General features: G+C 38.4%; 1 protein-coding gene across 4 annotated transcripts in view; it reads left to right on the top strand.

Annotated features, from left to right (window-relative positions):
- Positions 1-19683, top strand: part of Ddx42 (DEAD-box helicase 42) — a 29128-nt gene that overhangs the window by 1653 nt on the left and 7792 nt on the right. For 2 of the 4 annotated variants that reach the window (XM_052196747.1, XM_052196745.1), the window contains exons 2-12: positions 5578-5809; positions 6265-6415; positions 10407-10468; positions 11947-11983; positions 12706-12855; positions 14217-14321; positions 16125-16244; positions 17011-17187; positions 18128-18256; positions 18965-19064; positions 19595-19642. In XM_052196747.1, coding sequence (XP_052052707.1) covers positions 5589-5809; positions 6265-6415; positions 10407-10468; positions 11947-11983; positions 12706-12855; positions 14217-14321; positions 16125-16244; positions 17011-17187; positions 18128-18256; positions 18965-19064; positions 19595-19642 — 1300 coding nt within the window. In that variant the 5' untranslated portion in view covers positions 5578-5588. Of the gene's footprint in view, positions 1-3549; positions 3616-5577; positions 5810-6264; positions 6416-10404; positions 10469-11946; positions 11984-12705; positions 12856-14216; positions 14322-16124; positions 16245-17010; positions 17188-18127; positions 18257-18964; positions 19065-19594; positions 19643-19683 lie in introns of those variants that run through there. The other 2 variants (XM_052196746.1, XM_052196748.1) reach the window with 2 other exon arrangements.

Genomic DNA, 19683 nt, shown 5'->3' with positions numbered 1-19683 from the left:
ACCATTTTACCAGTCCCCTCATGAAACTTTGTAATGGGGAAGGAGAGATAGATGTGTGTTATGCTAAATGTTAAAGAGTAGTCTGTACCAGCAAGGGAGGCTTGGGAGAAGCTGCAAGAGTAGTCAGGGAAAGCCCTGTCAGGGATGCTAACGGAGATTTAAACAGGATAGAAGATGGTGAGGGCAGCTACCCACGGGAGAGTCTGGAGAAAGCTATGTTCTGAGCAGGGGAACATCAATCTATGAACGCCTTGAAGGGGACAAAGCTGGGCCTGTGAGAGGAGCGGTGTGTTCATAGCAGTTAGCAAGTGAGGGACTTATAGATGACACCATAAAGGAAGAAGGGAAAACAAAACAACAGGGCCTTATAGACTGACTGTTGTGAAGAGTTTGTCTTCACTCTGCATGAAATGGGGCTGTCTGAGCAGAGGAGTGATAAATCCAACTTACATTGTTATACAGTTCCATTCACAGTAATGTAGATTGTGATAATACAGTGTGATTTTTGAAAACACACTTAGCTTTGTGTTCTATCAATTTCGTAGTTGCAAGTTGTCCTTGGCTTCATTAAAACTGATAGGAAAGGAGTACTTCTCAGAGAACTCTCAGCCGCCACCCCACTCACTCACATTTTATTAGGTTTGGAATGTGATGAAATTCTTGGGTTTTTGGCAGGTTGCATTATAGAAAGTGACAAAATTACAATTTGAATATAGCTATTTTCTATTCTGTTACAATTTCATATTAAGCTATTAAAGAACTAACTGACTCTATAGTGTTTAAGATGTCCTTATTAATTAAGCAGATTATTAAGGGAGTAGATATTTTGTACCTCTCTTACGAAATTTACCCCACTCCTTGACTCAGTGATCTTGACATCATAAGTGGTGAGTGACGCTTGAATATGAATCCCAGTTAAGAGATCTGATATTACCAATTTACCAGTGGAGAGGTTGTCTTCTGGAGAAATGGTAACTGCCTATAGTGTGTTTTGCTGGTGTTACCATGCTTCATTCAGTGTAGTTGAGTTTTATTTATTGAATTTGATACAGTCTCACTCTTTAGGTCATGTTGAGCTAGAGCTCACTTTGTAGCCCAGGTTAGTCTTTGACACACAGGATCCTCTCTGTCAGCCTCAAGGGCTGAAGCATGGGTTACCCGTTGACTCAGTAAAAATCCAAGTTGTAAGGTGTATGGTAGTCTCACCATTTTGCAAATGAAAAGTCTGCTAATAACACCTTTAAGATTCATGCTGTTAGTGGCAGAATTAGAGTTTGATTATAGCTAGCTGGTGTTATTTTACAATCCTGTTAAGATTTCTTACTAAACCATCACATTTTGGTACCTGGACACCAAGCACTACTTCATAGCGTCTTCAGTCATCCTCATCCAAGGGTAGCTCCTCTTAGAACTCTTGCATGTAGAGCATGGATAATGAGTGTCTGCTCTTGAAGACCGAAGAGATGACAGGTAAATACTAAATCATGAAATGGATAGTGTTCAAGAAATAACATAGTGTCAGGTGTTTAAAGACCTGAGAAGGATTTTAACATAAATGTCACTTTCTAGACAAATCATATTTGTATTGGTGCTCTAGAATTATTATTCAAGTAAGCTGTACAGGTAAGAAGGATCTTGATCGGTCAATAAGTAAGAAACAGATTTAGTGTGGGAGAACCCAAGAAGAGGGAAGAACTCCACCAGGCTGCTTGATTTTCTTTGGAACCCTGGGCAGTGTGGGTGGTTAAAGTCATTTACTGCCACAACGCAACACCTGATTCCAGTCTCACTAACTGGAGAGCATCTAACTTGAAGGGAGTGACAGAAGTATAAATTGGTATTTCGAAGATGGTTTAACTGAGTATGTGTGCTTCAGGAGATTTGTGCTTTGTTGTGACTTTGCTTGATTACACTGTGTTAACAGACAGTGCCAAAGGAACAGCCAAAGGAAGTAGAAATTAATTTTGTTTTCAGTTTTGTCTCGTTCTTACTTCATTTTATACTTTATCTACATTAAAGTCACGTTTTATAAATTATGAAATGTTAGCTAGTTGTTGATGCAGCTTCTACATTTATATCTTGACTTTTCCAGTTGAACAGACATTGTTGAGGCAGTCATAGAACGATTGCCCTGTTGAGTAGTATACTTACCTCGGTGAGTCCGCTGACTTCTGTCTGCAGTACCTCCCCTCCTCACCCTGCTTGCTTTCATTTCATAGTAGTTTTACTATCTAAAACAGGTCATTCCTTACTGATAGACTATTGAATGAATAGATGTCAGTCCTTCTTTCATTCCCCATCCCCTCATCTCTGATCACATTGAATTTCCTGAGGGCTTTCTGTTTTGTTTTGTTTTGTTGTTTTTTTTTATTTTTGGATTTGGTTTTTTCGAGACAGGGTTTCTCTGTATAGCCCTGGCTGTCCTGGAACTCACTCTGTAAACCAGGCTTGCCTCTAACTCAGAGATCCGCCTGCCTCTGCCTCCCAGAGTGCTGGGATTACAGGCGTGGGCCCACCGCCTGGCTCCCTGAGGGCTTTCTGATTCCATGCTTGTATCCTCTGAGCCTAAAAAACCAATGCCTGACACAAAACAAGCACACCATATATTTTGCTGTAATGATCACTCTAGTAATATGGGAGCTTGACAACTGTCGGTCTTGTTATAGAGTTGCAGTAGTGGAGGTGAAGATGGAAAGAAGGGCAGCTACTTCAAAGAGTTGGGGAGCACACGTCAGAAAGTGGGTAGCAATCAGAATCAAACAATGGAGCTTACTAAGATCTAGCTTGAATTTATTCTGCTATATGGGGTTGTTTGGTTTTTTTTTTTTGTTTGTTTACGAAATTAGGTATTTTGGTATTTTTGGTTTTTTGAGACAGGGTTTCTCTGTGTAGCCCTGGCTGTCCTGGAACTCACTCTGTAGACCAGGCTGGCCTCGAACTCAGAAATCTGCCTGCCTCTGCCTCCCAAGTGCTGGGATTAAAGGCATGTGCCACCACTGCCCGGCATGTTCTTGTAACTAACAATAATAACAACAACCAAAAGAAAACAACCCAAAACATTTATTGGTAGAATTCCAACTAGAATAAGTGTTTCATGGATCTCCCATCCGCAATTTTGTCAAGATTTTTGTTTGGTTTTGTGGTGGATAAATGCATATATTTAATATAAAGCTTTACAGTTTACATTTTAAATGCCAACCATAGCTGTATACAAGTTGACTAAGTTATATACTTGGACATGGTTAGTTTGAGAATGGTAGGTTGGGTTTTTGTTTGTTTGTTTGTTTGTTTTTTGTTTTTCCGAGACAAGGTTTCTCTGTGTAGCCCTGGCTATCCTGGAACTCACTTTGTAGACCAGGCTGGCCTTGAACCCAGAGATCCTCTGAGGCAGCCTGTCTCTGCTTCCCAAGTGCTAGGATTAAAGGCGTGCGCCACCACTGCCCGGCTGAGTATGGTGTTTTTATTTCCAAGGTTTTTTGTTGGTTGGTTGTTTGTTTTGTTTTTAATAATAAAGTTTTTAAAAGGCTATATGTATTTATTTGTGTTCAGAATACAACTTGGAGGAATTGGTTCTCTCTACCATGTAGATCCCAGGAATTCAGGCCTTCAAGTGAGGCAAGTACTTACCCAGTGATCTATCTTGTTAACCTTGCTTGATCTTTTTGAAGAAACATACTGATTGCCACAGTTACTGAACCATTTTACATTCTACCAGTAATTCGCAGAGGCTAACCTGCGCCTCTGTGCCAGGGCTTTCTCTACCAGGGTTATCCCCTCAGGCCTTAGACTTAGATGACCCTCAGGCCTTAGACTTAGATGACCCTCAGGCCTTAGACTTAGATGACCCCACTTTTGTTGGCAGCATAATAAAGTCCCGGATATGCTGCCTCTCCATCGGGCCTGATCCGGCTGCTGAGCTTGGCCAGGGTGTGGTGGAGTTGCCTTTCAACCTTGATGAGCCTTGGTGAATACAACCAGTTGTCTCTATCTTCCTCATGGCGGCTGTGTGTGTGGGATTGATAGCATAGTGATCAAGTATGTTTCTTTTGAGAGCTCCCCTCTCTCTGGATGCTTGAATTGCTTTTGGGTTAGTACAGTCTTGGGGGCAGAGGGTGGGGAGAGCTGATCTTTATTTTTGTGGCTTTGAGCATCTATTAGTACTGAGTGGGAAATGCCACTCAGTCACTGGCCTGTCATCTTTGCTTGTTCCCCACCCTAACTCCCACCCTCCCTTTTTTCTTTTATCTTTTTTTTTTTTTTTTGTAGTCTTGGTTGGTCTCAAAGTCAGAGAGCCACCTGCCTCTTGAGTACTACTCCCTACCCCTAGCTTAAATATTTATCCTTAAGCATTTTGATTTACATTTCCTTCATTGCTTGTAATGTAAGGATTTTTGAGACAGTTCTATACTATGTAGACCAAGCTGGTCTTGTACTTGAGATCCTTCAGCTTTAGCATCTTGAGTACGGATGACATTGCATGTGTGCATCACCATATCTGGCTTTGATTCAAGGTGTTGTTTCATGTAATCTACCCACCAGTTACATGTTGTCTTTAGAGAAAGCTACTCATGTTTTTTGCCTATTCAAGTGGTGTGTGAGTGTGCTTACTGTGTATGAGTGTTTTGTCTGCGTGTGTGTCTGTGTATCATGTGCATAACCTGGTTCCAGTAGAGCCAGAAGAGGGCATTTGTATCCTCTGGGACTGGAAATCAAACCTGGGTTCTCTGGAAGAGCACCAGTGCTTTGAGCCTCTGAGCCACCTCTCTAGCTAGCCTTCTCCTCCTTACCTTCTCATTTGTGTTTTTTGTTTTTTTTTAAGACGGGTCTTCGAACTTGACTAATTCAAAGACATCCTGCCTGCCTCTGCCTCCCCAGTACTGGGATTAAAAGCATGTGCCACCAAGCTTGCCTTCCCCTTACCTATTTTTAAAACTGGATTTATGTTTAGTGAAATTTACCTGAGTAAATGCTTAAGGATAAATATTTAAGCTAGGGCTGGTGAGTAGTATTCAAGAGACAGGTGGGTCTCTGACTCTGAGGCCAGCCAAGACTACAAAAAAAGATAAAAGAAAAAAAGGAAGGGAAGGAGTTAGGGTGGGGAACAAGCAAAGATGATGGGCCAGTGAGTGAGCAGCCTGCGCACAGTCCTCTCATCTCCACACTAGCACATGTTTATGTTTACACACACACTAATGATAGTAAAGATAAAGGTTAGGAGATTGTCTTGCAATGTCTATCCTATATTAAAGGTCCCAGAGTGGTTACTGTCTTATGATCATTTTTGACAACTCCTTCCAATAAAAAGGTTATTTTACACAACCTCATAAAAGTACTTCTTTTGTTTCGGATCTCAATAAAAAGAATAATAGTTTCTTCAGTATTTTAAGAGAAAAGTCATTTGGTTGAAGCTGTAATTGCAGTGCAAGTGACACAGGCCAGGGTAAAGTAAGTACTGTACCACTAAGCAGTTCCATCAAGAAAATTAAATTTGTGGGTAGACATTGAAAATGAAATGAAGGTTAACGAGGCTGTTTACAAAGTCACATTAATATCTGTGCATCTTGTTCCTAACACCAGTCATTGGCATCATGAACTGGAATAAAGGCGGCCCTGGAACCAAGCGGGGGTTTGGTTTTGGAGGTTTTGCCATCAGTGCTGGGAAGAAGGAGGAAGCCAAACTGCCACAGCAGTCCCACAGTGCCTTTGGGGCAGCCAGCTCTTCTTCTGGATTTGGAAAGTCTGCTCCACCACAGCTTCCTTCTTTCTACAAAATTGGATCCAAACGGGCCAACTTTGATGAAGAAAATGCGTAAGTGATAATTGTTGATGAATGAATCAGTATGAGCTATTAATGATTTCCAGGGTTGACCTTCTTACCCCCACCCTGACTTTGCTTAGTTTAGGGTGTATAGTATTCATGTGCTTGCTTAAATTGTTATTCAGGAATAGTGTTTTCCTGATTAGTGTTCTGAATAGGATGAACACAATGTTTTTGGTGTTTGAGTCAGCTGAAGCTTAAACCCTACTGAAGAGTTTTATATTTAATTCATGTGGAGTTTGATGGACATGGTTTTTGACATAGGACTTGGATATTTAGTCCTCCCTGGCTATGATTATGATCCTTCTGCCTCTATCTCCTCCGTTCAAGGGTCACAGACATGTGCAACAAACCAAGCTGGGAATTCTTACTACTGTAATAGCCCACAGTGAAAGCTGTGTTAGTGAGGTTTCAGTCCCTTTACTGGTCTTTGTTTTAATTTTCAGGTATTTTGAAGATGAAGAAGAAGACTCCAGCAATGTAGATTTACCTTACATTCCTGCTGAGAACTCACCTACCCGCCAGCAGTTCCATTCCAAGCCAGCGGACTCTGACAGTGATGATGACCCCTTGGAGGCATTCATGGCTGAAGTGGAGGCAAGTGCCGGCTCTTGTTTCCTTCCTTCACACAGTGAGCACATGGGAATAGATCTTTGTTTTTTGTCTTTGTTTGTTTGTTTTGCCTTTTCTTTGATTTTTGTTTTGTTTTTGGTGTTTTTAGATTTTTTTTTCTATTTCCATTTGCCCTCCAAGTATTTTCAGAGGTAATTAGTGAGTGACAGGAATAGTAAACTGCAAATATGAATATAGTTACTCAAAATATGTTTTGTTATAAGAGTCTTAGTATATTTTTAAGTGGAATACTATCCTATGCACTCTAGTATTTATCAAATCCTATTTTATAAGGAAGCTAAACCTAAAGAACTTCATACATAGAATTAGAAGGGTCCATCGCCCAAAGTTTCCAGAGCTTCCTCTATGGTGCCGCCAACTAGGCAGTAAACCCAACTTGGGACCCTCTTTAGGAATATTTTACTACTAAATCGTAACCTCCATGTATTTATTCTGTGTCCAAAAACCTCATAGATGGTTGAGCCATAATTCAACTCTAGTCCCCATAGTCTTTATGTCTCTGAGTTCTTCTAGCTTACAGGTTTTTTTTGTTTGTTTGTTTTGAGACAGGGAGCCTACTTAGTCCTGACCATCCGGGAACTCACTATATAGACCAGGCTGACCTTGTGATTTTTTTTTTTTTCCCCAGCCTCTGCCTCCTGAATTCTGGGATGAATGCTATGAGCCACATGCTGGGTCTTAACATATTTTTTTAAATTAACAGACCATTGAACTTACCAAAACTTACTAAAATTATTTAAGGCATACATATATCTTATTTATTCAATACATACATGTATTTTGCAGTGTAGTCTGTATTGAATAAATAAGTAATTCACTTTAAAAATGAAAGATATATAGTGTTGGAGATAGCTTATACACAATTTTTTTTCATGCTCTTGAGAAAGGGACATTTCCTATAGGGCAGTATTTCTCAGAAACTTGTTTATTTATTTTTGTATTTGAATATAAGATTTGTCTGCATGTATGCCTGCACACCAGAAGAGGGTAGGTTCCCATTTCAGATGGTTGTAACCTTAATATGGTTGTTGGGAATTGACTTTAGGACCTCTAGAAGAGCAGAGCAGCCAGCCCCACTATTTCATGGTAATCCTAATGACAGATTATAAGAAAAGTCAGCTCTTGGTTTTGATGATGTTGTTGTTTTTTAGGTTTAAATTTAAAGTTTTTAAGTTTATATGGCTCCTTTTGAATGAGTTATCTGAGAATGACCAAATTCTTTTGCTTGACATTTAAATATTTGAAGTTCTTTTGAGTACACTGACATGCTCCTGGATATCTTTGGTATAGTATTAAGAGATTTATTTAGCTAAGTACAGAGAGATCAGTTGTCAGATTTTGAAGAGTGTCAGAGTCTAAGACAAACTCCTGATGTCAAATGCCAACTTCCTCATTGTACGAACTTTTCTTTTTTTTGGCTGGACGGTGGTAATCGCAGCACTCTGAGATTCGAAAAATCCAAATCAAAAAAAAAAAAAAAAAAAAGGAACTTTCCTAAGACTTGAATTTGATGAAGGTTTATTTTTAGACAGTGGTCTTTTTTTTTTTTTTAATTAATTAATTAATTTTGAGACGGGTTTCTCTGTGTAGCCCTGGCTGTCCTAGAACTCACTCTGTAGACCAGGCTGGACTCGAACTCAAAAATCCGCCTGCCTCTGCCTCCCAAGTGCTGGGATTACAGGCATGCGCCACCACTGCCCGGCTTTTAGGCAGTGTTCTAATGAAGGTTTTATATAGGCTTAAAAGAATATTTGAGGCTAGAGAGATGGCTCAGTGGGCTTTTTAGGGGACCTGGGTTCAACTTCTAGCGTCCATGTGGCTTATAATTACAGTTTTGGGAAATCTACCCTCAGTGTGTACTAGGCATACACATATAGCATGTACACTTGCATATAAGAAGTGAATTTTTTTTTATTCAGGATGTGGTGGTTCATGCCTTTAATCACAGCACTTGGGAGGCAGAGGCAGTCAGATCTCTTGAATTAATAGCCAGTCTGGTCTACAGAGTAAGTCCAGGATAGGCCCTGGCTATACAGAGAAACTTAAAAAACAAAAAAAAAAATAAAAAACCCAAAAAAATGTCCTACAAATGTAGTGATTTGTTTTATACATAGCAATATTGTTAGTATTGCGTTCAATTTATAGCCCCAGACCTGTCTCTAGTAATTCAATCTCTTGAAAAGTAGTTGTATGTAATGTTTCTTTTAAAAATAATTCCTCTTTGATAACATTTCATTTATAGAACAGCTGATTGTGCCATGGTATATGTTGTGACTTTTGTTTTTTGTTTGGTTTTTTTTGTTTGTTTATTTGTTTGTTTTTTGTTTTGTTTTTGTCTTTTTGGATTTGGTTTTTTTGAAACAGGGTTTCTCTGTATAGCCCTGGCTGTCCTGGAACTCACTTGGTAGACCAGGCTGGCCTCAACTCAGAAATCCGCCTGCCTCTGACTCCCAGAGTGCTGAGATTACAGGCATGCGCCACCACCGCCCGGCTTTTGTTTTTGTTTTTAAAGATAAATACAATTCAAGGGCCTGAGAAATAGTTCTGAGAGTACCAAGTCCTCTTCTAGAGTGCCACTGCGTCTGATTCTCAGTACCTGCTCGGCAGTTCACGCTCTTCTGTAACTCCAGTCCCAGGAGATCCAGTGCTTCCTTCACCCTCTGCAAACATTCAACATACACAGCACACAGATATACATGCAGGCAAAACATGCATACACATAGAATTAAAATACAGAGGTAGAAAAATTCATATTTTCTTTATGCTGAAGGACTTTGGAAAAAATAATCCTAGTGTTAGTTTCCAAATGTATAAAACAAAGGATCAGTTTAGAGCAGTGATCTGCTATTGTCATCTTCTAATATAAGGACTGTATATGGAAAACTCATGCATACACATAGAATTAAAATACAAAGGTAGAAAAATTCACATTTTCTTTATGCTGAAGGACTTTGGAAAAAAATAATCCTAGTGTTAGTTTCTAAATGTATAAAACAAAGGATCAGTTTAGAGCAGTGATCTGCTATTGTCATCTTCTAATATAAGGACTGTTTATGGAAAACGTAACAAGGATACACTTTTAATTCTATTCCTAAAGGTTTTAATTTATTGGGTTTTTTTATAGCACATTTTCAACTTTATTAGTATTTATGATTAGGTAATTTTTCTTATGGGGGTTTTGATTTTGTTTTTGAGAGACAGAGTTTGTAGCCCTGGCTGTCCTAGAACTCACTATGTAAACCAAGCTGGCCTCTAACTCGAGATCTGCCTACCTTTGCCTCCTAAGTGCTGGGATTAAGGGTGTGTGCCACACTATGCTAGGCTTTGGGGCTATTCTTGTTGGAGGATGTTTAGAAGCATCTCTAGCCCCTGCCAGCCTGTATCATTATTTTTACTCATCACATCTCACCTTTAATTCGTAAAAGCAAAAATGTCAGCCCAAAGGAAAAGTGGAGGGGAAATTACTTTTAAGTTCAGAGCCATCTTTCCAAAATAGGAGTCAGAACTCAATATATCTGTATTTCCCTTCAGCTTTTGTCTATTTGTTCTTTCAGTTTGGAGTGGGTAGGTGTTTGTGTGTGGTGGGGGGCGGTGGTAGTGCAGGATTTTGGTTTTGTTGTTTCAACTACATCTACTTCAAACTATACTTAAACAAAGGCTGATTTGCTTGAATTTCAGGACATCTGTAGCAAGTTACTTCCTTTTCTAAAACAAATCACCAAAGATTTATTGGTGGTGAATTAAGCATTTAAAAGTGTATATGCACTTACGTGTATGTGTGGCATTTGTCTTTGAGAAATATTTGTCAAAGCTTCCTGAAAGATTACATGAAAATGCAAGTGTGAACATAAGGAAAGCTGTGATGAATATGCTTCAGTATATAAATTGTTTGTAATGAATTTCTCTTACAGCATTTTAAATTGATGTCACTCCATGTAGCCTTTTGTTTCATTAGGATCAGGCAGCTAGAGACATGAAGAGACTTGAAGAAAAGGACAAGGAAAGAAAAAACGTAAAGTAAGTTGTTTTCTCCACTCTCACAAAGGTTACATAGAAATTGTTGAAGATTGCAAAGACTATTCTTAAGAACTTACAAAGGAACGAATATTAAAGTACACAAAGATCTTTGCTTGAGCTGTCTCTGTATCTTGAGTATTACCCTAGGTAAGAAGATGGCAAAGTCTTTGCATTTGTAATAACTTAAAGTGATTTAGTTTGTTAGACTAAGGATTTGGTTATAAATAGTTGTCCAGGAAATGGGAAGTGAATTATAGTGAGGGTAAAAGGTAGTATAGTTACTAAAGTTTAGTTTCATTGTCTTAGATTTCTTCTCATAATAATAGATTAATGCCTGTGTGATCAGTAATTAGAAGTTATGATGGTTATATAATAAAACTGTAAAAATTACAAATGAGGAAAACCTATTTTCATCCCAAGAGTGATGTTACTGTGTAGCAACCAGACACTGAACTTAAACGCTATATTTTTTGGGAAGGAAATTTTCCTCTGCTGAATATATTCCTGAAACCTTTGGCTGCAGGTTTGGACATTTTTTTTCTCTCTGTTTGGCAATCAGGCCCCTCCCGGGGTTTCTGTGCCAGAAGGAGAGTCAGCCATCTTTTGATGCTGGCCGTGTGTTGCATCGTCCTAGTTGCCTTGGGAATAGCAAACGCTGTAAGCTGTGTAGAAAGTGATTAGGAAGTGCTGTCTGTGGGAGGAAGCAGTGGTCATTTGTACAGTGGACTCCTGAGAGATGCAGCAAGTGGCAGTGGTTCCATTCTCTGTGTCAGTTCCAAACTCATGGCAGAATTAATCTAGTTTTCCTCTCTCTTCCCATCCCCAAAGTAGCCGATTTTTGGCTGAAAGCAATTTATTCAAGAGCTAGAAGTTACAGGAACAATAAAGTTTGATATTCTTTCAACTGTATACCAAACCCAGGAGGGTTTTGTTTTCTTTTTAATATGTAATACACAACTATGTTACATTTGACAAAGCTTAGTATCTCTCCAAACCTATCTTCACCAAGAAAGGTCTTACTTCTTTTATATTTGTTTTGTCTTTGTCTGTCTGTTTTTTTGTTTGAGACATGGTATCTCTGTGTAGCTCTTAGCCATCCTGGAACTCCGTAGAGAAAGCTGGGCTCGAACTCAGAGATATACCTACATTTGCCTCTGGGGTGCTGTTTAATTTCTCTCAGGAATTAAAGGAATGGGTTACCACCACCCAGCTAGGTTTTACTTCTCCTATCAGTTGGTAATTGATGTTTTTGAGGGTACCATATCATCTCATTGCAAAAAGAGGGAAACTTTAGCACATAGAGTTAAGCCACACAGATATTATGGGTGGATCATGTACAGTATATTCATTGTTGCTTTGCTAACGTTAGTGTTGAGAGTTCCTAGACTGTGTGGAATTCAACACTAAGCTGATGTAAGTATGGAGCTGGGTATGTGGAACATTTGCAGGGAAGTTTGTTTCTCCGCTTGTTTTTCCAGGGGTATTCGAGATGACATTGAAGAGGAAGATGACCAAGTGAGTTTCTATGCAGTATTTCTATCCTTTATTTTTACTCCACAAAGTCTATACTGGGGACAGGTCAGAGCTTGTCTACACTGAATGACTTGCTCCTTTTCTACCTGTGTGACCAAATAATTAGTATCTCCATATGCCCTTCCCCCATGTTGCACGTGGATTTTTGATCAACTGACATTAAAAAAAAAAACCTTTACTCAGTTTTTTATTAATCCAAATTTTAAGTTTACTGTAATAAAACAGTAATAAGACTTGTGGGGCCTGTTGCTGTTTTTTGCCTCTTTCTAGTAATCCTGATTCTTATATTTTAGATAGAACATTAGTAACTGTCCATTAGTACTTCCTTTTCCATTGTCTAGTTGTGGGATGGTGAGGACCATAGACTCTCCAGGTTTGTGATCTTTCTAATCAGTGTTAACTTCCAAACTTGGATTGGTATAAAGCCAAAGCATGTCTTCTCCAGCTCTGTTCAGGGTAATAAGATGTCCCCACAAACAGGAAGGCTTCTGTTAAAAAAGTCAAATCATTGTGTAATATTGTCTTGCTCATTGATTTTGAGAATTGCTATTGTAAAAGAAGTCATTGCCATGTTAGTGACAGACTTTCCGTATTTGATAGGTATTTGTCTTTGGTTGACTGTGTGCCCTGCGTGTGCACTGGTTGCAGATGTAGAGATGTTTTAACTGTGCTTAGATTGATGGTGCTCTTGTGCTTTCCTGCAGGAAGCTTATTTTCGATACATGGCAGAAAACCCAACCGCTGGGGTGGTTCAGGAGGAGGAAGAGGACAATCTGGAGTATGACAGTGATGGAAATCCAATTGCACCTTCCAAGAAAATTATTGATCCCCTTCCTCCCATTGATCATTCAGAGGTATTACTTTTTTTGCTTTGTTTCTAACTGATGCATTTTCATAGTTTGGAATCTTTATTTCTGCTAAGTGGTTGGATCAGAAATTCCATGAGGCATTCATAATATATAAACTTGCTCACTGTAGTCTCAACACTTAAGAGACAGAGGCAGGAGAATAGCCAAGAGTTTGAGGTCAGCCTGGACTGAATAGTGATTTGCAACTTAGCTTTGTTTACTAAATTAGACTGTTTCAAAACCAAAAAGGCTTACTGTAAACAGTTGGGTACCTATAAAAAGAAAATTTGGGCCTGGAGATTTAACTCAGTTGGTAGAGTACTTCTTTACCATTCATAAAGCCCATAGTTTAATCCCCAGCATTTTATAAAACCATATGTGGTGCATGACTTTAACCCCAGCACTATCAAGGCCTGCCCGGGCTACATATTAAGATACTCTTCAAAAAACAATCAAAGCAAATCAGCCAAAATAGGCTTCATTGTTAATTTTAATAAGTTATAGGAGCAATTTTAGACCTTCAAAGATTTTATTTTTGGAACTGCAGAAGTTACTCAGTGGTTAAGAGCACCTGTTGCTCTTCAAAGGACCTGAGTGTAGATCATAGCACCCACACCATACCAGGCACCTCATCTATAAGCCCAGTTCCAAGGAGTGATGTCCTGTTGTAGCTTCCCCAGGCATCTGCACATAAATGCTGTGTGTATGTGGTGGGGATGGTATGTGCACATGAGTGCAGAGTCCAAACAGGACAGAAGAGGTCTGCTGTCTCTAGAGTTAAAAGCAATTAGGACCACTGAAGGTAGATGCTGGAAACTGAAGTTGGATCCTCTGTAAGAGCCCTTTCTCTAGCCTTAATTCCATGCTTTAAAATATGTGTGTGTGTGTGTGTGTGTGTGTGTGTGTGTGTGTGTGTGTGTGTATTAGAATTCCTTCTGAAGACAAACCTATCTCTAAGGGAAATACTGATAATGTTTTTAAATGCTTGGACATGGATGAACAACTTAAATCCTAAGCATAAATGTTATTTGTGAAATAACTTCTTTTTAAAAATTTGTCTTTAAGCACTACAGCCATTTTTTAAAAAAATTCTTCTTTAAGCACTACAGCCATTCTTTATTCTGTTGCATGTTATTAAAGTCTGAGATGTCTGTGGAAAGTAGATTGGTGTCTGCTTTGAAAGTAGGAGTTGGAAAAAATATAGGCTATGATTTTTAAGAGTGTGTCAAGAATAAATGAATTCATTATCTTTCTAGAAAAAATGCCCTTTTTTAAATAATATTTGTAAAAGGTTATCTTACATTAAAATCAAACTTACAGGATTGACTCTTGAATTCTAGACTAACTTTGAATAATTGGACCTGCAGATTGACTATCCACCATTTGAAAAAAATTTTTACAATGAGCACGAGGAGATAACCAACCTCACTCCACAGCAGTTAATAGACCTGCGGCATAAACTCAACCTTCGGGTAAGAACCATTATGCAAGTATTATTATATCAGTGTTCCTACAGGTTTAGAATTCTCGTTTATACAGATAGTAATCCTATATTTATTTCCTAGGGAGAATAATAATTATAGCCCTAGGGTTTGTATGTCTTGATTTTATTGTTTTAGTCCTAAACATGATATTTCAGGAAGATTATTTTGGTTTTAATTTTTCCTCTTTTAAAAACATTGTGTGTGTGCACATGTGTGTAGATATTGGGGGTTGCTTTCAGATGTCACCTTGCAGAAGTTGGTTCTCCTTCCAGAATGTGATTCCTGGGAATAGAACTCATACTGTCAAGCTTCATGACAAGTGCCTTTACCTGCTGAGTCTTCTCACTAGCCCTGCATCTTGTTCTGCATATTCAGTCAACTTTGTACTTTGTTAGGTGGACTAAGAATAAAAAATAGGGCCAGGCAGTGGTGGCACACGCCTTTAATCCCAGCACTTGGTAGGCAGAGGCAGGCGGATTTCTGAGTTCATTTCTGAGTTCGAGGCCAGCTTGGTCTACAGAGTGAGTTCCAGGACAGCCAGGGCTACACAGAGAAACCCTGTCTGGAAAAACCAAAAAAAAGAATAAAAAAAGAGAGGCAGGAAGTAGAATTAATAATAGATGTGAACAAACCATGAAGTGTTAGAATATTTTGAAATTATCTATTTGCTTCAAGTTATAAATGATGTGTTCTTTTTTTAAAATAGTAAATGAGAAGGCTGGGGAGTTGGCTTGGTGCTACTGCTTAATCATGAGAACTAAAGTCCAGCTATTTGCAGATAACACGCCAAGCATCCCACAATATCTGTATTCAAGCTCAGGGGAGACCTTTTCTGGATGAACATACACACACACACACACACACTTTAAAAAATATTCAAATAAATGATTGTTTTTTTTTTTAAATATACATGCACTAATTTTACAATAATACTTTAAATTGCCACCAACAAATTTCATTTACCATATTGTTTAAAATGTTTTTATATGTTAAAGTCAAATAGCAGAGAGGATATGTCGGTTTACTCTGGTGTGAATGACTGGTTTATTTCTGATTTATTAGTTGCTACATGATGTTTAGAAACTCCAGTTTTCAAAGACATAGTAGTATGTATGTGTGTATGAACAAATACATATCTTGATTTCTAAGAAGTTAGAAGTACCCTTCTCCCCCAAATAAAGGTCTTTAGTTTTATATATATAATAAAATCCTCATTGGAAATTATGAGCATCCTCAGAGAAGTAATAAAAAATTACTACTACTATATGGACAAAAGTAGTTCCTGTTCTTTACTGGGACCAGTTGAAGCAGGTTTGATAGTGGCTAGACCATCACTAAGAGAAGCATTGACTCTCGAGAAATCAGAAGGTTGCATCTTTATAAACAGTAGCTATAAATGTGTTTTCATCATACTTTACCTCAAGAGTGAATCTTAATTTTTTTGTTATCCCAGTTAGTGTTTATTCAACTTGGTAAAAAGAATGTTGATGACTTTTTAGTTAGTTGGATAATTTGTTTCTATTAACCATGAGAAAATTAATTTTGAGATAGTTCTGTGTACTTAATCATTTAAAATTGTGTGTCGGAATTATGTCAGGATTTCTTACCATGGTATCTTTTGCATGAGGCCATTGTGTGTTCAGGGTCTGACCATTTTTGGTGTTTTTGCTTACATGCTTGCTTTTCACTCTTTATTCTAGCTAAAGTGCTTGGTCTGAGTGTGTACTGTTGAACTGTAAATGCTGTTTCAGTGAGAATACCGGTCTTCCTGGGACTTGTCTTTGTCTCTAGGTTTCTGGTGCTGCACCTCCTAGACCAGGAAGTAGTTTTGCTCATTTTGGGTTTGATGAACAACTTATGCACCAGATTAGGAAGTCTGAGTACACACAACCAACTCCAATTCAGTGTCAGGTACGTGAAACATAGTGAGTGGGAAATGTAAAGCTCTGAAACTTCTAAAAGTTGAAGAAAAGTGAGAATTTTTGGAAAATGTTTTTATACCTGCTGAACACATTGAAAATATGTTATGAAGAAAATACTTTATTGTCTAAACTTCACAAAAGATTTGTTTATGGATATATTCTGTGCTTTCAATGACTAGAATTCCTTTGTAAATGACATGAATGAAGTTTTTTTCATATATTACTGAGACTAATAGCTTCTGTTTTCCATTCAAATGTAGAATTTATTCCTTTTCAAAAAATGAAAGCAAGAAATTCCTATATATACATAAAGTGGTCTATTTATTTTTGAGGCAAGGACTTTCAAACCATTTTATGCATATGGGCGTCTCCTTGCATTTTGCATTATGGGGTACTATGTGTCTCCTCAGTATTGACCTCGGGTCTTCTGGAAAAGCCAGCAGTGATCTTAACCACTGTGTCATCTCCCCAGCCCTATACAAAATTTTTAGTAACTCTCTTTATCATCATTAAGTTTTTATTTCGATATGTCAATACAAATGGGAATCATCTTTTTTTTCATAAATGATGGCTGAGTCATATGAAGGTAATATTATTTCCTTTAAATCAAGTTGATGGGTATGTTGGGACTCAGCTAATGTTCACGGCCCAGGGTAGTTTTGTTCCATTGGAATTGAATATCTGTAGTCATTTTTCCCTAGACATTAGTTCATCTTTAGATTGAGTATATATACATTTTCCTTCTTCTCCTCTAGGGTGTGCCTGTAGCACTAAGTGGTAGAGACATGATTGGTATTGCTAAAACAGGCAGTGGGAAAACTGCAGCCTTTATTTGGCCCATGTTGATTCATATAATGGATCAGAAGGAATTGGAACCAGGTGACGGACCAATTGCGGTGATTGTGTGTCCTACTAGGGAGCTTTGTCAGCAGGTATGTGCTTTGTATAAAAGGCCCCTTTCTGCGTTTGGACTAGTCGGAGGCAGTGAGTAGAATGGGCTATGAAGTTTAGTTAGTTATTGTTGCTTTGGAGGTGCGTGCTTGGCATACGCATACATGTGGATTCACATAAGAGAAGTCTGAGGTTGACTTGTGGGTGTCTTCCAGGATTCATCTCACATTTACTGAGCTATTATTGCTAGTCTGGGTTGAGAGGTTGTTCCACATATCCTGTCTCCACCTCCTGGATGCTCCTGGGGTCACTGGCATGGCACCAGTCCCACCATCTTTTTTTTTTTTTTAAGATTTATTTATTTATTATATGTAAGTACACTGTAGCTGTCTTCAGACACCCCAGCAGAGGGCATCAGATCTCATTATGGATGGTTGTGAGCTACCATGTGGGTGCTGGGATTTGAACTCAGGGCCTTTGGAAGAACAGTTAGTGTTCTTAACCACTGAGCCCTCTCTCTAGCCCCACCCCCACCCCCACCCCAGCTTTTATGTGGGTTCTAGAAGTCTGAACGTCATTCCTCACACTTGCATGGCAAGTGTTTAACCCACTAAACCATCTCCCCAACCTCCTCCAACTTTTGTTTTAAATAGAATAAAGTTATATACAAAATTGGCCATCTTAACCCATTTTAAGTTCTAGTTCAGTGGCTGACATTAAGCATATTCTCGTTATTATTTTCCCTGTGGGGTCTTGAGAAATGTTAACATATTTTCCATAATACGGATAATAATTTTTTTTTTTTTTACTCTCACTCTGCTTTAACCACCTAGCTAAAACTGCAAGCTTATACCACTAGGTACTGCTGCATTTTGATTTTTCTATAGTAGCATATACTGTATTTTCAGAACTTTGTTTTGAGTAATGATAAAAGTATTTTTTAATCTTATAGTTTTTAAAATATTATTCACAACTTTTTAGATCCACGCGGAATGTAAGCGGTTTGGGAAAGCATATAATCTTCGCTCAGTGGCAGTGTATGGAGGAGGGAGCATGTGGGAGCAGGCCAAGGCCCTTCAGGAAGGGGCAGAAATTGTTGTATGTACCCCAGTAAGTACATCTTGTATTCAAATGTGATTTAATCTCTCTTGATGCAGAAAACATGATTGCTTTTGAGGGAATTCCCTCTAAATATGGGAAAGCTAGGCTGGAAATATCCCTGTGAGTCACCTGCCTTTGGTCTTGGTTTCATTATGATTGGTTGACTAAACAGCAATCTAGTTATAATATCTATGACCAGTGTATCAGCAGCTACAAGTTCCTAGTTTTAAACAGGTTTTCTTTGGGTCTCTTAAAAGCTGGGTCTGGTTACCAAGAGCATGGGGAACCATAGAGATACTCAGATAATGGTTAGACTTGTCAGAGGATGTAGCATAGACATAAAATTCATCCATAAGTTTTTATATCTTTTCAGAGTATATTATAAGAATGGTTCTGACCCATTTGCCCATAGAATTTAAACCGTAATTAATGTAAAGAAAGAACTTGAGTTTTCAGAATTCTGTTCTCAATAAGTATGGCAGTGTGTGCCTGGAGTCCTAGCACTTGAGAGAAGTAGAGGCAGTCAGAATTCTGAGCTTCAGGCCCTCTGAACAGCACCCACTCTCAAACATGCTATTTCTATTTTCTGGGTTTGGTATAGAGAGACTGTCAGATCAGTTTGGTTCAAGACCAAAGAATTGACACTTTTCCAGGAATATAACTAAAAAATGTCTTTGCCTTTCATTATACTTACTATTCATTTTGTGAATCTCACAGGGTCGACTGATTGATCATGTGAAGAAAAAAGCTACTAATCTTCAGAGAGTCTCTTACCTGGTGTTTGATGAAGCCGATCGAATGTTTGACATGGGATTTGGTACGCCCTGAATATTAGCTTCTTTTGTCCTATTCTCAAGTTAGTTTTTTCCATATCTTTCTAGAGTTTGTTCATCATGAAAGAAGTTAAAAACTCTTCGGGGTTTCAAATGAAGGGATAGACCAAGCCATAAACCATTCGTAGTTTTTGAAGAGAAGTGCGCAAGTCTTGACTGTTGAAAACTTGGGGTAACTTAGGGCAGAAGGAAGGTTTCCTTTGTCCTTCACTTTCACTCCCAGAGCTTTGAAGAGTAAAGTCCATATTCATGGATACACCTATCCATGACTATGACTATTAAGTCACCCATGGTCCTTTTCTTAACCAAGCTATGCAAATTTCTAAATAACCACTATCTACCCAGTTCAACTATGTTGAGGGATTTTTGAAATTTCATACTGAATGATGTCTAGGAGTTTCAAGGCTTTTTTTAATCCTTGAAAGTTCCCTGGGTGGATTTTACTAAAGTAACTTTTCACACCTTTCTTAACTATATTACAGTAGTGTGTTGATTACTTTTCTGTTTCTTTCAGAGTATCAGGTTCGGTCCATAGCAAGTCATGTTCGTCCTGACAGACAAAGTATGTATAAAGCAGCTTTATACTAAAACTATATTCGAAAT

Source organism: Apodemus sylvaticus, chromosome 10 (genome assembly GCF_947179515.1).
Source record: "Apodemus sylvaticus chromosome 10, mApoSyl1.1, whole genome shotgun sequence".
Classification (NCBI taxonomy): domain Eukaryota; kingdom Metazoa; phylum Chordata; class Mammalia; order Rodentia; family Muridae; genus Apodemus; species Apodemus sylvaticus.
This window is presented reverse-complemented; position numbering and strand designations above follow the sequence as displayed.